Raw genomic sequence first — 15,817 nt, forward strand, 5'->3', positions numbered from 1 at the left:
TCCCAAGGACCCATTTACTTCTCAGTATGTCAGATTTCTCTATAGCTGCTCAGGGACATCTAGGGCAGCCTTTCTCAGCCTGAGTTCTCTAGAGTAGCGGTCGCCAACCTTTTGGACCTCACAGACCACCGGCTGGCAACCGCTGCTCTAGAGACACCTGCCTCAGGAATGACTGGAGCGACCACTTCTACTGCAGGCAGTGAGGACCTTATGGCCTTGGGGCTTCCCTCTCACTTGAAACTCTACGGGACCAGGGTTGTCCTAAGGCCTTGCAGTTATTTCTGTCCAAGCCAGCAGAAGAGGAAAAGCTTTTCAAGGCTGTGGTCTGGAAACGGCCCACTCCTTTCCACTCGTACTCCACAGCCAGTGTGGCCACGCCTGACTGCCAGGCCGGGAAATGTTACCTAGCTGCGTGCTTACCAGGAAGAGAAAGCTGAAGTGGGGCCAATACCTAGCAACTCCTCTTCTTCTTTTTTAAAATATATTTTTATTGATTTCAGAGAGGAAGGGAAAAGAAGAGATGGAAACATCAACGATGAGAGGGAATCATTGATTGGTTGCCTCCTGCACGCTCCCTACTGGGGACCGAGCCTGCAATCCGGGCATGTGCCCTTGACCGGAATCGAACCTGGGACCTTTGAGTCCGCAGGCCGATGCTCTATCCACTGAGCAAAACTGGCCAGGGCAGCAACTCCTTTTCTAAGAGTTAAAATTTTGCCTTAAGGTTGATTTCAGGACTGGTTTAGTCCGTTTTCACATCTTAGTAGTACTCATTCCTAAGTAGTTGAGGGAGAGGAGCCTTTCCTCTGTGGCAAAGGAACTTTACTAGGTTCCTCCAGTTGATCTTTAGGATTATGCCTCCTATTTCTGATAGGTGAGCTTTATGGAGTCCAAATTTTAATGAGATTATGCCTTATAATACCTTTGTTTTGCATTTCTAACTGTAAGTGCAAAAGACAGCCTTAATATACTGTTATTTTTTGTAATCCCTGAAGTAGTAAAGAATCTTCTACGGCAAAGGTGCAGAAATCGAAATGCAGGGATGAATTACTTGCCAGTCATAGAGCTCTTGGCAAAACTCCAGTCCTACTGTTGAGCCCTTTTCAGTTTCAACCATAGTCTAACATATACCTACTGAAGTGAAAATCTCTACTTGGCGCTGGTTTTAAATTGTATGGCACTTTTCTTCTGTAGGGACCCTGATAGCACACTCTCATCTCACCATTCTCTTGTTCTTTAGTCAAAATACTTCCTTCTTAGACCTTAAAGTATTCACGGGCAAGGCTTGATGGCACCAACCAGAAGCAAGATATTGTAAGTGTTTTTTCACATCACTCCGATCCCCTTGATACTAGTATCTCTGAGCTCAGAGAGGCAGACTATTGCCTACAGGGTCCCACAGCTTGGTTTGGTGAGTCATGTGGAGGTTTGAAACCAGGTAGTCCTGGCCCTTTCTGCTATTTTTAACTGTTCCCAAGCAAGTAGGACTGGATGAGATGAAAGTGTTCATAGAACATTCAGTTACCTTCCTTTCTTAGAAGTCACCATATTCAACTTAGGGATGAGAAAAACTCGTTATCAGTTACCTCCCTAGGTTTCTATCCTGATGGAATATGGTGCCTTCTAGAAGCTACACTTTAAGCTCTATTTTGTTGCTGAATTTTGTTGAAGCTTTAAGTGAACACTCGGCCTTTATGTAAAAGCTGATCTTGAGGATTTTGCTATCTGGGAGAAAGCTTTTCAGTCATTTTTTGAGCATCCCTTTGAAAAAGTCACCACCACCAGGTACTCAATATTTTAGAATGGTTTGTATTATTTCCCACCATATTTGCCTGTCCACACACATGAAGGCTCAGCTGAAATGCTCTCTTCTCAGACCGTTCCTCTCCCATGTCTATTCCTTAACCCTCATTACATCCTGTTTCTATAAACCTTAAGTCCCTCTGAAGTGAGAGCAGGGGCTGCGTCTTAATCAGCTTTATCTCCCCACAGTGCTGAGCGAATGCCTTCAGCACATACAGCGTCTGCTACTCTGCCCGAGACTGTCTGGTCCTCAGCCAGCCGTCAGTAGTTTTAGAAATCAAAGAACTAGGAACTTTATAACTATTATGCAACTCTGGACATGCTTTACAAGAATGATTTTCAACATTACTGAAGTTCTAACTTTTATAATTAGCAGTTACAAGTCTGCTAAAGCAGTCTCCTGTGATCACAGAACTAAATTATCTCCCATTTCACTCTGAAACTAAAGTACAAGATGGCACCCATGCAGCCTGGTGTTTTGCATTTTTTCCTCGTTCCCATCTGGCCCCTGCCCACACTATGTGCTCAGGCTCCTCAGTTATCTTGTTATTTGTATGGTACAGAAATCTGCTTTTCCTAAAATGATACCACATGGACAGTGCCTAAGTGATTTTCAGAGCTGTCTATGTGGACTGACTTTGTGTCAATCAGAGAAGGAATCAGTTTCTGTGGGAATGTTCAGTGCATGAAGACTGGAGCGCCTGCCTCTGGTGTCTGTCAAAGACTCTCCCAACAGGATTTGTACATTCTCACTATTAGTAGTGGTAAGTATATATAATGGCATTGAAGAGACCCTGCAGCCAAAACTTCCTGCTAAAAAATTACTGCTCTGGGAGAGAGAACCCAAGAGTTGGTATTTTGTGGTATTCTGTGGGGAAGAAACTACATGTGGTGAAATTTGGTTAAAATGGTAAACTTTATGTCACATGTTTTACCACACAAAAAACCCACATTTAAAAACTCCCCAAGCTCAAGGTCTAGACTGAGGACAATCACTGTGAGTCCTATTGAAGGCCGACCACGTGGTTTTAAGAAGTGTCAAGACAGGTTACCTGTAGCTCTCCTTTGCTGGATGCCAGCTCTTCCAGCCTTTCCAGTGCCGATGAAGGGTCTGTCTTCTCAGCTTCGCCCAGCCCCGTCATTCATAATAGACGAATGAGAAGTCCCAGAAACCTGTTCTGTTTGGGAAGGTTTTCTTTTGTTCTAGGCTTCGGTGGTTAATATGCTTGACAAATTTAAGAGTCTCTCTATCTCTGTAGACCAATGCCAAAGAATTATTTTCTGGATTCACTGTTAGCAGCTGAAACAAGCAAATACAATGACACATCAGAACACAGAGCTTATTCTAAACTCTTCAGTGATTCATCACTGAACACATGAATATCAAGTACTTCCATATCAAGTACTTAAGTCTGGCATAGGGGAGAGTAAAGAGCTTTAACTAGGAAGAGCTATTGCTCTGGCTGTCAAGTCATTTTCCAACAAACCCCATTCCAATACATACCCAGAAAACTTTCACCTAATGCATTCATTTATTACATTGAAAAACTGATGGGACTGTACCATGTGGCTCTTAATTCATGTGGAATTTCTTAGGGTAGAATAAATAAATCTTAGTGATTATCATTTAGCACAGTGGTTCTCAACCTTCCTAATGCTGCGACCCTTTAATACAGTTCCTCATGTTGTGGTGACCCCCACTTTCATTGTTACAAATTGAACATAATTAAAGCATAGTAATTAATCACAAAAACAACATGTAATTATATATGTGTTTTCCAATGGTCTCAGGCGACCTCTGTGAAAGGGTCGTTCGACCCCCAAAGGGGTCGCGACCCACAAGTTGAGAACCGCTGCTTTAGTATCTTTGTTCCATGCCGCATAAAATTACTAGATCACTGCCAGGCAGACCAACATGGATTTATCGGTTAAAGACACTGGTAGTTCATAAAAATTGGGCTTTTGAAGAAGGAAAGCATCAAGAACTAAAAAGATAGTTTGCTATCAGGAGCAGCTTACCTCTTCATCTTCCCCTTTGGCAATGTAGGAAGTAAAGCCACCATATTCAGGCTCCCAGCCTTACAAGGGGAAACAAACAGCGGTCAGAAAGCTCTCACTGCAAGTATCACATGTGCTGCTTAGACCACTGATCCCATGCTGCGTGAACGGGGGATTGGGAGTCTAGTAGTAACCAACCCTATGACTTAGGAGCCTGAATTTACCATTCAATCAACACTAAAGAACTGAACACTAGAACTAAGTGTAAAATTAAAGGACAATTACATAAAAGCTGTAGATCAGGGAGGGGGGCATTCTTGGAGGGCAAGTATGTATGTTCAGTCCATCTCCCACACCCTGGTCACAGGTACAAATCCTACTTTGAGTTGGGAAGCTGAAATTCACGACCCTTAATGCTCCTCCCAACACTGAGCTCCTGTGTTCTGAGATCCTGGACAAAGCACATACTTCTGAACTGGTTCAGTTGGAGAGGGGCATGCAGGAGAGACTGTCCCCTAAAGGAAACAGTCACTGCTTCCCATCCTCCCTCCTACCTTCACAGCCACAGTAAAGAAGTAAGTCCAGAGCAAATTCAGTCTTGCTGTTGTCATGGATTAAAGTGTAGTGACCAGTCTGCCAACGCCTCAGTTCCCCCTGGCACGTGGGAACACTTGATTCTAAGAAAAAAGGAAAAGGTCAGAAAATCCTATATAATAAAAGCCTAATATGCAAATTGACTGAACAGCAGAACGACCAGTTGCTATGATAAGCACCAACACCAGGGGGCAGACGCTCAATGTAGGAGCTGCCCCCAGCCTGCAGGCCCCAGGCCAGCCAAGGTGGGTGCCAGTGGCCCCCCCCCCCCCCATCAACCTGCCAGTTGCCCCACAGATGGGCCCTGATTGCCAGCCAGGGCTAGGGACCCTACCTGTGCATGAACTTCGTGTACTGGGCCTCTAGTATGAAAATAACCTTGATACCACTGCTAGATTGCAAGGGAATGATAATAATTTGTTTTTCTAAACATTCTGAAATTGACGTTATTTTTTTTATATATATTTTAAAAAACAAAATTAAAATTGTCAGGTCTGGGTATCTTACTGAATTAACACTGCTTAAGTTGCCTCAGCAACTTCATAGCTTTTATTAAAAAAAGCTTTTTAGCTTTCCTTTAAGATGCTAAACTTGGTAAACAGTGACCTTTCTCATTTACCTCTGTACTCCCCCCTGGCTCTGGCCAGGGCCTTGTACACAGCAGATGCGCAATAACAGAATAAGCACCTTTTGGTTGCTAGTGTAAATTTTCTTCCAAGTTGCATGTTCCCATAAAAGCGAAATAAAAAAGGAAAAGAAGTGGAGAAATACTTTGGTTTCTCTAAATAGCTGTGGTGATCAAAGTGACAGTACGGCAGACTAAAGACCCTGAGTTATGTTGTGTGTGGTTAGCACCTCACACTGCTGGTCTCATTTCCACGGTATCCACCTCCCTCATCTTTGCTCTTCTGACTGCACAGGGCCCTTCTCAAGACACCAGAGTGGAAGCAGGGCAGGTAAACTGACCAGAGGAGCTGGGGAACAGACTTTCTGATTGGATTTCATAGGTGCCATAACATTTAAGCTGAATTTGTAGCTGCTCAGTTAATGCGGCCAAAATTCCCACAGAAGTGTTACCTCTTAAATGTCTTGTATTTTTCTATCCTTACTTTTAATAATTCCTTCTCTCTATTAATCCAATTCCAACAAGTTTTTCGTAGTTTGTTATTGGTCATTAGCAGAAATAAGCCGCTCACCTTCCTCTCCTTTATGTTCTTGTGTTGGAGAGTAATTTTAGGCAAAGCCAGTCATATCTCTCCCCACCACTTGTACTAATAAGATATACCAGCCGTTCCTCCCATCTGGGATGCTCTTCCTGCAGATTCTTCCTACCATTGAGATCTGACCTTAGCCGAGAGCTCCCGACAGGCTTTCCCAGGTTGCCCATTCACCTAAGAGGCCACTCTGCCACTCCACAGCACATAACCTTATTGAAATGATCTGTATAACATGTGTCATTATTTGACGTTTTAGTTGTTGGCGTATACAATTAATCTATCCTCACCTCTTATTTTTTTTAAATATACTTTCATTGATTTCAGAGAGGAAGGGAGAGATAGAAACATCGATGATGAGAGAGAACATCTATCGGCTGCCTCCAGCATGCCCCCCCACTGGGGATGGAGCCCACAGCCTGGGCATGTGTCCTGACCAGGAATCGAACCGCATGACCTCCTGGTTCACAGGTTGGCTGGGCTGTCCTCTCCTTTTAGAATGTAAGCTTCAAGGACAGCAAGGACCTTGTCTGTGTTTTTTTCTCCAATTCCCAAAACAGGACCTAACAAACAGTAGATACTCAAGAAATATTTGTTGAATGAATGACTGAATGGTGAGTGCTGACTGGAAGACCAGGACAAGTCATGACAACAGCTTACCTTCCTTGGCTTCGTTTTCCTCTGGCTCTGGGTCTGCCTGTTCATCGCTCTGCTGGCTGTTGTTGCTGGCAGCTGCCAGATTATTCTCTGGCTCCGAGGAGCTATAGCTCGTCCCTTCTTCAGTGCTCTCAGAACCAGCGGCTGCTTCTCCCTCTTTTGTGCCCTCTGTCTCCTCTTCTTCGGAAGGGGCCAAGAAATGAAGTTTGAGGCCTGTGAAGTTGGACAGCAGCAAGAACAGTGCCTCGGAGCGAAATAAGGTCATGCAGTCCTGGAGAATGTCGGGAAGCGTGCTCTCCTCGGCTTTCTCATAAAACCTGGAAAGCAGCAATGGCAGTTTTCAGCAAAGCCACAGATGTAAAATTACTCACGGAATAAAAGCTGACTGTTAGCTTTGTGCCTCTCCCCCTCATTCTTGGCATAGTTTACTAAAGCACACATGACAACAGTGAGCTTTTGCTCGCGCCTGCTACTGGATGTCCCTGGGAACCAGATATCGTTCGGGAAGTGAGCCTTACAGACAGGAAGGTGCCACATACAGAAGCAAATGTCTTGGATGATGGGTTCTACCTTTTGTTAGGGGGCCCTTGGCTGTTCCATTTCACACCTCCTTTCTCCAAAGCCTCACAGACCGCTGCAAATTTCTCGGGCTGGAAAATGAGCAAATAAAGCAGCAGTCAGCAAATCTCCCCATGACCCCACCCTGGTCTTGCTGGTGTCGAAGCTCTGCAGAATCATCTGGCTGATTCTTAAAGGGGTCAGCTGACTCTCACCCCTTTCACACAACATTCCCGTCCTGATATGGTGAAGCCAGAGGAAAGATGGGATAAATCGTCAGCATGCTTTAGCCAAGAGACCCAAGTGTCCATTTGGACCATTTCCCTAAATAACTGTTTATCTTATATCAGATTGCTCAACCTCTCAAACCCCTTCATTTATAAAATGAGGATCATAAGACAGACTCCGTAATTCATAAGATGTGAGGGGGAAAAATTAAAGCACAACAGTCAGTGTCATTACAATGACAATCTGTAAGCAATGTGGATTCTCTAGGCCTCAGCTCATTTCTTTCATTTAATCAACGCTCTAAACTTAAAACGTTAAGTTCAGTACAAGTAGGTTAACCGACTGAAATATTTTCCATAGGAGCCATGTACCTGCTTAATGCAGTTTTCTAAGGAGTGTTCTGAAAATAGCAGGCCTATCACCAAACTTGGCAAAGGATTCCAAAGCATGCTTTAGTTAAGCTGAGTGACATAGGGTTTAAAGAAGTTTATTTTCTACAATACTTCTAAAATTCCTTAATACGCTACTGTAAGCTATAAAATTCAGAGAGAGAGAGAGAGAGAGAGAGGGAGAATATGTGCTGTCTCAACCTTTTCCTCATGGAGGAACCACTCTTGAGACTGTGACGCCATGGGACTCAGGGTCAACTGTGAAGCAGCACAGCAGTGACATGACCCCGCCTGGCCCTCACAGCCCTTCAAGACGGACAAGGCAGGTTTAGAGCGCAGGGACTGAGTGATCTGGTCAGGCGAGTAAATCACAGAGCCAGGACATGAATATAAGGTCTCTGACTTCTGCTCTAGCTCCCTTCCCACTATAAAGTGCTGCTTCATCACTGTCAAACATTCATCAATAGGTGCTGATCAATTAGCAAGCTGTCTCACTAAAAGTCCTAGTATGCACCATATTAATCAAGTGAACAGGAAGGGAATGACTCATAACTCCAGTGTAGAAGCTTCTCTACCTCTCCCTCTCTCCCCCTCTCTGTGTATCATTAAGATGCTAGAGAAATGGGGAATACCCAAGGGACTCTTAACCCACTAAGCACACAACTGATACCAACGTTAGCTAGTAACATCATTTCTATGTTTTATCTGAAGTAGAGGATGACATAAACATTCTAACCAGGCACAAAACAAAAACAAAAACTCTTGGCGATGACTATTCACCCACCCAAGAAGCAAGACTGCATGCCAAGCAAGACATACCGGACAGGACATGCGGACCCACCTTAAGGAACTCCTTCAGGAGAATTTCAGACTGTTGTTCAAACTCTTCTTGAATTTGAATTTGGTAATCCATGTCCAGATAAGTAGGGTTGATCCACTCATATAAAATTTCATGCTTACAAAGAAGCAGCAGATGCAAAAGGTGAGTTAATTCCTATTGCTTTTGTTCTCACATCATTTCACAGTAGTAAAATAATACATGCAAATACTCAATTTATAATTGTCTCCTTTTTAAATATCAAGTGCTGGGAAAGTGCCTGAGAAGGACACCAGCCAAGTTTATCTAAGGGAAGTGGAAGGGCAAGCTCAAAGCCTGGTTTCATTATCAGGAATAGCCATTTTCGAAACCACAAAAACACCTGGTCTGCTACAGCCGCTAAGATAAGAATCCAGCAGCAGGCACTTATCCTTACATCTCGCGGGATATGAGGGCTCCGGGGTATGGGAGGTTCAAAGTAGGTGGAAGGCCTGGTCAGGGAAGGACCATGAAACCAGCCGCTTATAGATAGACGTGACTTTTCTTCAGACAGGACTTCAGACACCTGAAAGGACAAAACCAACGGCACATCAACCCAAAGAATGAGGGAGGTTACCAGCCAAGGCACAGTAACTTCCAGATCCTTCACGCTAGGAGTGAAAACAATCTGGCCAGCTAGGTCTAATGGGAATGAGGGACTATAAGGCATGAGCCTTAGTGCTCTATACAGCTGTGGCTTACAAGCCTTACCTGGTGAAAGGACACTGGAGACACTTCAAAGAAAACCAGTGTGTTCCACGAAGGGATAAGGGACTTGACAATCTGCTTCGGCTGGAAGTGTTCTGCACCAGGAGAGAACATAGCCACAAACCAGTTAGCACTTACCACTTCCAGGCCACCCCGTTTCACCCTGACAACCTCAGATTTCTACGTGTCTCTAAATGTACCCTTGTAATCCCCAAATACCACCCTTCCCGCTATTTCGCTCATACTTGCTAGTTCTGCCAGGGGACACCTGTTCCTCCTTACACCACCCATCTATTATTGGATGAGGGCTGACAGCTTCCTGGAGGCAACCTCTGGGGTCAGTCATTACAATAAAAAATCCCGATGCCCAGCCGCGTAGCTCAGTGGTTGAGCGTCGACCTATGAACCAGGTCATGGTTCGATTCCTGGTCAGGGCACATGCCCAGGTTGTAGGCTTGATCCCTAGTGTGGGGCATGCAGGAGGCGGCCGATCAAAGATTCTCTCTCATCAGTGATGTTTCTATCTCTCTTTTCCTCTCCCTTCCTCTCTGAAATCAATAAAAATATATTTATTAAGCAAACGATAAAACAACCCGATTTCCTGTCAAATGGACTGGTCCAGGCAGATTCACAGGCAGCTGTACATGGTCTCTGCTACCCTTCCACGGTCTGTATTCAGATGCCAGGTCTGACTGCTCCTCATCTAAATTAACTCTAACTTATCTCTGGAGTGATCGTTATCTCAAGGACACCTCAGGGAGGCCCTTGTCATGGTGGCATCCACTCCTCCTGCAGCAGCCACTGTAATCATGGCTTCCATCTCCTTGGAGTGCAGACACTGTGCATAAGGATTGGGAAGTGGCCATGGGTGTTGAAGAGCATGCGTGTGTCTTACCATCAACGCTGTACAGATCCAGGGTGCCCCCCAAGCTCCTGTCCCAGGGAGGAACCAGGTAAAGGATGAAGGCGATCCGGCGCCCCTCCAGCTCATCATCGTGGCAGAGCAGGGCATCTGCAAGTTGAATGCACAGCTGCATGTCCCTGCGCAGACAAGGAGCAGCTGGGACCCGACCCTGCATTTGTCAAGCCTTCTTTTTTTTTTTTTTTTTTTAAGGCTGATGGGACAGAGGAGAGAGGGGACAGAGGCTGATGGCACAGAGAAAGGTGTGTACAGAGCGTGATGAAACAGAGGCTGATGGGACAGATCCTGACTGGCAGAGGAGAGAGGGGAAAGAGGCTGATGGGACTGAGGCTGATGGGACAGAGGAGGGAGGTAACAGAGGCTGATCTGTCAAGCCTTCTGACATTCATCTGTAATGTCAGCTCCTCCAGCCTTACAGTGACACTGACTTCTCTTTTATAATTATAGAAATAAAACTGCCAATTCTAAAAACACTGAAGAGCATGTATGTGGTTAGACATAGAATCACTAACAATATTTTTACATATTTCTTCCAATATTGTTTCTACATACGTGTTTGCTTTAGAAAAGAAATGGTATCTTTTGGTGGTTGTTTGTGGCCGGCTTTTTAAAAAATTACTACATGGCAAGTGTGTTTCCATATACGTTTCATCTCTTAATGGCTGCATAGTTACTTTACTCTATGGACTATGAATCACTCCCTCCCCCTTTAATCAATCTTCTATGTTACGTTGTTCCCATTTCTTATCTACTAATGTTTCAATGGAAATTATTGCACAGAGATCTTTTTGTACTTGTTCCCATTCATTTCTCGAGTTAAACTTCTAAAACCCATGAGGTGGGGTTGAGCAAGGTGGGAGCCGTGCAGGGTGGGAGAGGAAGGTATGCTACAGTGAATAAATATATTAAAGATAATGTAACCCAGGCTTCTCAGTTGAAGGGAATTATAAATATGAAAAAGGAGAACTCTAGAAGGAACCCTATGCAATGTATGATCCTGGACTGGATCCTTTTGCTGTAGAGCACCAAGTAATGGAACTGATTTTAATGGTTTATCACTATCATGTAGGAGAATGTCCTTGTAGGAATTACTGAAATTATTCACGGAGCATAACAACTGTAACCTACTTTCAAGTAAAACAGGGGAAAAAAGGATTTGTACTATGTGTGCCACTTTCCTGTTAAGTTTGAAATTACTGCAAAATAAAAAGAAAAAATAAAGTTAAATAATCATCGGATATGAGTCTTCAGGTGTATCACCAAGTTATCCTTAAAAAGTTGTTGCTGCCCTGACCAGTTTGGCACAGTGGATAGAGCGTCGGCCTGCGGACTGAAGGGTCCCAGGTTCGATTCCGGTCAAGGGCATGTACCTTAGTTGCAGACACATCCCCAGTCAGGGGTGTGCAGGAGGCAGCTGATCGATGTTTCTCTCTCATCGATGTTTCTAACTCTCTATCCCTCCCCCTTCCTCTCTGTAAAAAAATCAATAAAATATATTAAAAAAAAAAAAAAAAAGTTGTTGCTAGGTTAAACTTCCCAGACAGGAGTTAAATCCAAAACAACAACAAAAAACACACTTTTCCTTCTAGGCAAAATACCAAAACATGTTTTCCAAAAGACATGTAGATGCTCAGAATGGGAACTGGGAGGATGCACCCCAAAATGGTGACAATGGATACCTCTGAACAGTTTGGGGGGCGGGGGTTTGACAAAGAGCAGGTGAAGGGGATTATCACGGTTTACGCTGTGTATTTCTATATTGTTTGAATTTTTTTCCTTAAAGAGTATATTCACTTATTACCTTCAAACTTAAAAAGAAAAACTGACGTTGAGGGAGGCATTTGTCCTTAAGCAGTCTAAGAGGAGAGTTTACAACATCACCTCTGAATTTCCCATATTGTTGGTATGTGGAAAGTTGATATGTGTGTTGTCAGCATTTTTCTGAAAATATGGTCAATAGATTTCATCATATTCCCAAAGAGAACCACTGCCTTATACCTTCCAATATGAAGGGCATTTCTGTATATGAGCCAGGTCAGATCTTCCTTATTAAGATCCTAATTATATACAGGGACACAGTCCAGGATTTTGATACACTGACACTATCTGTCTTTCTACCATTGTTTAGATAAGGCCTTTAAATCTTACAGACATCAGATCGTACCTGAGAATTCATATTTAGCACAGGACATGTCAATGGTTGATTCCAGGTCAATCTTGGAAATGTCAGAAAGCCAAGCCCGGAAATCTTCAAACAGAATTTTCCTAGAAATGCAAACAAGGTAACTTGTGATGTCACACTGTGGCCTCCATGTGGGTAAATGCCACGACTGTTTCTTCCTGGAGGTTGCTGTGTCTTCAAGAGATCTATTCCCCAGAGTCTCCTTCACTTTAAATTTGCATAGTTTAGGGCTAATGTTCCCAGAGCACGTCCTTAATTACTTGCTGAGGATCAATTTTTATAAGTAGAATCACACTACAAAAAGAGAAAGCCTAATTTGAAGGGCTTTGGTACACCTTTCAAAACCACTTCTAGGAAAGACTGCAGCAGAGTATAAAGGTATCTATATTTCTGTCAACATGGGAGTTTTTGTTTTTAATATCTGCCAACCTAATTTGTGAAGAATGGTAACTTCAGTGTTAATTTGTTTCCTCGGCTACTCACAAAGCTGAACGGTTTTATCACTGAGAACTTGGACCCCGGGATCAGAGAGACTCAGGCTTGTATCTTAGGTCCCTCGATTTTCACCCGGGTGGCCTTGAAGAAGTTACTTAATTTCCCACAGAGGAGGCTGTTTCCTCCTCTACAAAATAAGATAATAGTCCACAGAGATTTGAGACATAACCTTTTAAAGCATTTACTAGCCAGCCTGGCACACAGCAGGCACCCAACAAATATGATCACTTGCTTACCTTAAAGCACGGATGTGAGGCTCTTTTCTCTTCTTCAAGTCGTCAGACTTGATTGTGAAAAGAGAAAAAGAAGATTTCCTTCATATATGAGTCACAACATCAAGGCAAGGCCCCCCGCCCAAGGCAAACCCAATCTAAAACCTCAAGTGCAAAGGTACAGAATGATTATTCTGTAAATAAGTGTCTGAAGTGGAAGAACTAATGGGAAAGGTCATAAATACCTGCTGGAACTTATATAAATCATTATACTTTTCATGGAAGTCCAAGCTCAAAAGCTCCTTCTGAAGCCCTTCCAAGAAGTTCTGACTTGGGATGAAGTTTGGGATCACGCAATGAAGAAAGGGGTCCATGTCCATGATAATGGCTTCTGTTGGGAAGAAAGCATTACGGCTGATTTTTCTTTTGTATTTTTGACCCCTGAGTAGCATAGGACAGAGAATACAAAAGGGGATGGTCAGGAATTTTCAGGAATCTAATACCAAAAGTCTCAGATTTTGGGGATGATAAGCTGTTCCCTTTTTTTCTTTACCCACCCAACACTACTTTTTAATGATACTGTGCTTACAATAAGAGGCCTTAAAATGAGTATAGGTGATATTACTAAGGTAAAGTTCCTGCTCTTTGGGGGGCGGGAGAGTCCGTTTAATGTTTACTTGTTGAATTGAATATATTTTAAAGTATTAATTTATCCCCCCCACACACACATTTAAAATTAGAGTAGCAAATTAAAAATGAGAATAGCAATACTGGCTGGCAATTTTCCTCAACCCTTTTTCTTTTCCTAAGTTACTGTCTAAGGCAGTTAGAACATACATACTTTGTGGGTTTTTTTAAAAAAACAACAACAGTTCAGACATAACCCCTTCTAATTCACTTTTCCCACTGCCTCTGGTGGGTTAGATTACGTACCCATCTAACAATCACCCCTAGCCACCAAGCGCCAAGCACAGTGGTGCTTTGCATGCAGTATCTCATTTAATTTTCCCTACCACACGCTAAGGCAGGCACGATCACGGTCTCCATGCCACCGATGAGGACATTGAGAAATCCCTGCGTGTACAAACCTTGCACTTTAAACACTGAGCTATCATGTCTCTCTTTTCTAATTATGCGGGCATCCTGGTATAGTTAACAACAGAGTTGGCAGGAACCAGGCCCAGGATGCCAGCCAGCTTCTGGCTGCTGTTCTCCCAGCAGTGTAACACTTACCTAGGTACGAGGCCACCTAGGCAGCTGCCTACGGCTGGGGCTATCCCTTTCCCGGTGCATTCAGAGCCCCTGGGGCTCACCGATTCAAAGCACTTCACCAAAAACAAAAGTCACGCGAACTTTAGAAGGGAAAGCATGATGCATCGAGTGGAGTTCTTATGCTATAAGGCAGTGGTTCTCAACCTTCCTGATGCCGCGACCCTGTCATACAGTTCCTCACGTTGTGGTGACCCCCAACCATAACATTATTTTCGCTGCTACTTCATAACTGTAATTTTGCTACTGTTATGAATCGTCATGTAAATATCTGATATGCAGGATGTATTTTCATTGTTACAAATTGAACATAATTAAAGCATGGTGATGAATCACAAAAACAATATGTAATTATAGATGTGTTTGTTTTCTGATGGTCTTAGGCGACCCCTGTGAAAGGGGCGTTCGCCCCCCAAAGGGGTCGCGACCCACAGGTTGAGAACCGCTGCTGTAAGACGCTATATGACGCTCAGGTTGGAACCGTTCATGGTAGGTTCCTCCCTCCACAACACTTTACTTTCATAGGTCACGTGGTTTGATCTATCTATTATCTATCTTATCTATTCTTCTATCTATCATCTATCTATCTATCTATCTATCTATCTATCTATCTATCTATCTATCTACTATCTATCTATCATCTACCTACCTACCTACCTACCCACCTACCTATCTATCATCTAAAACCCTATACAAATCGACCGAACTGCAGAAGGACTGGTCGCTATGACGCGCACTGACCACCAGGGGGCAGACGCTCAAGGCAGGCGCTGCCCCCAGCCCGCAGGCCCCGGCCAAGGCAGGAGCGAGCGGGGTATAAACCACCGAGTAGCTCCGGCGCCGGCTGCTAGTCGCTCAGATGCTCTGGCTGTACTGTCATGGGACCACCGAGCATCTCCGTCAGAGGAAAACAGCACCTACGCCACCCAAATATGTGTCCCAATGTTTACTGGTCCTTCCTCGGAAACATTTATTGACACAGACACGCGTTAGCTTACTCGTCTCATTCAACATCTTTCCGAGGTACACACCATTTGGCTACCCCATTTTACACAGCAAGGAACTGAAATTTTAAAAAGTTGAACCCATTGATAACCAGTCGAGGGATTCCAGAATTCAAGTAGTCATCTTTGGTTCCAGAATCCAACTCAGAACGCTCCCGCCCGCCACTTCCCCAAACTCTCCGACCTACATGTCCGCCTCTTCTCGGGCTTCCAGATCCACACTGACCTCGCAATGAAAGCGGGGCAGCAGGCCAGGCAGGAGGGTCGGAGGCGCCAAAGTCACGCTCTCTCCAATGGCCTCTACCCTGGCGGCCCCGCTGCCCCGGGCTCGGCTCGAGCGCCAGGGCTTTCAGAGGTCCCAGACCCCGCGCGGTGGCTCCCCCATCACAGCACCCGGTTACCGTGACTGAACGGCGTCCTGCAGCTCCAGGCCTCAGCCACCTGCTTCTTCAAGACTTCCTCCGTGACCGCGTCCGAAAACTCCACCATCACCTCCTTCTTCCTCTTCTTCCCCACCCGGTCCGGGTTAGGGTCAGGGGGCCGTTTCCCATTCATCTCCTCAGAAGCTGCAGACCCACGCCACACACACCAAGCGGCTCAAGGAGACTACAATTCCCAGAATGCGCTCTTTCTCAGCGCCACCCAATAGGAAGCGCCGAAGCAAGAGAAGGCGGAACCCATACCTGATCTACCAATGGGAGCTCAAGATATTGCGACATCCCACCAGC

At 44.5% G+C, this 15,817-nt stretch overlaps 1 protein-coding gene across 10 annotated transcripts in view; it reads right to left on the reverse strand.

The window, feature by feature from the left end:
* OGFOD1 (2-oxoglutarate and iron dependent oxygenase domain containing 1) overlaps window positions 1-15,788 on the reverse strand; it is a 41,939-nt gene extending 26,151 nt beyond the window's left edge. For 6 of the 10 annotated variants that reach the window (XR_004973558.1, XR_004973557.1, XR_004973555.1 and 3 more), the window contains exons 1-13: window positions 15,491-15,788; window positions 13,062-13,207; window positions 12,841-12,887; window positions 12,092-12,192; window positions 9,901-10,017; window positions 9,009-9,100; window positions 8,695-8,823; window positions 8,283-8,396; window positions 6,837-6,916; window positions 6,270-6,583; window positions 4,356-4,478; window positions 3,823-3,881; window positions 2,856-3,103 (exon numbers count right to left, since the gene is read on the reverse strand). Coding sequence is in view for 4 of the 10 variants with exons in the window: in XM_036345158.1 (XP_036201051.1) it covers window positions 2,942-3,103; window positions 3,823-3,881; window positions 4,356-4,478; window positions 6,270-6,583; window positions 6,837-6,916; window positions 8,283-8,396; window positions 8,695-8,823; window positions 9,009-9,100; window positions 9,901-10,017; window positions 12,092-12,192; window positions 12,841-12,887; window positions 13,062-13,207; window positions 15,491-15,644 (1,638 nt within the window). In the remaining 6 variants the exon portion in view is untranslated. Of the gene's footprint in view, window positions 1-105; window positions 3,104-3,822; window positions 3,882-4,355; window positions 4,479-6,269; window positions 6,584-6,836; window positions 6,917-8,282; window positions 8,397-8,694; window positions 8,824-9,008; window positions 9,101-9,900; window positions 10,018-12,091; window positions 12,193-12,840; window positions 12,888-13,061; window positions 13,214-15,490 lie in introns of those variants that run through there. The other 4 variants (XM_036345158.1, XM_036345159.1, XM_036345161.1 and 1 more) reach the window with 4 other exon arrangements.
* Between the last annotated feature and the right edge of the window lie 29 nt (window positions 15,789-15,817).

Source organism: Myotis myotis, unplaced genomic scaffold (genome assembly GCF_014108235.1).
Source record: "Myotis myotis isolate mMyoMyo1 unplaced genomic scaffold, mMyoMyo1.p scaffold_m19_p_19, whole genome shotgun sequence".
In the NCBI taxonomy this organism is placed as follows: domain Eukaryota; kingdom Metazoa; phylum Chordata; class Mammalia; order Chiroptera; family Vespertilionidae; genus Myotis; species Myotis myotis.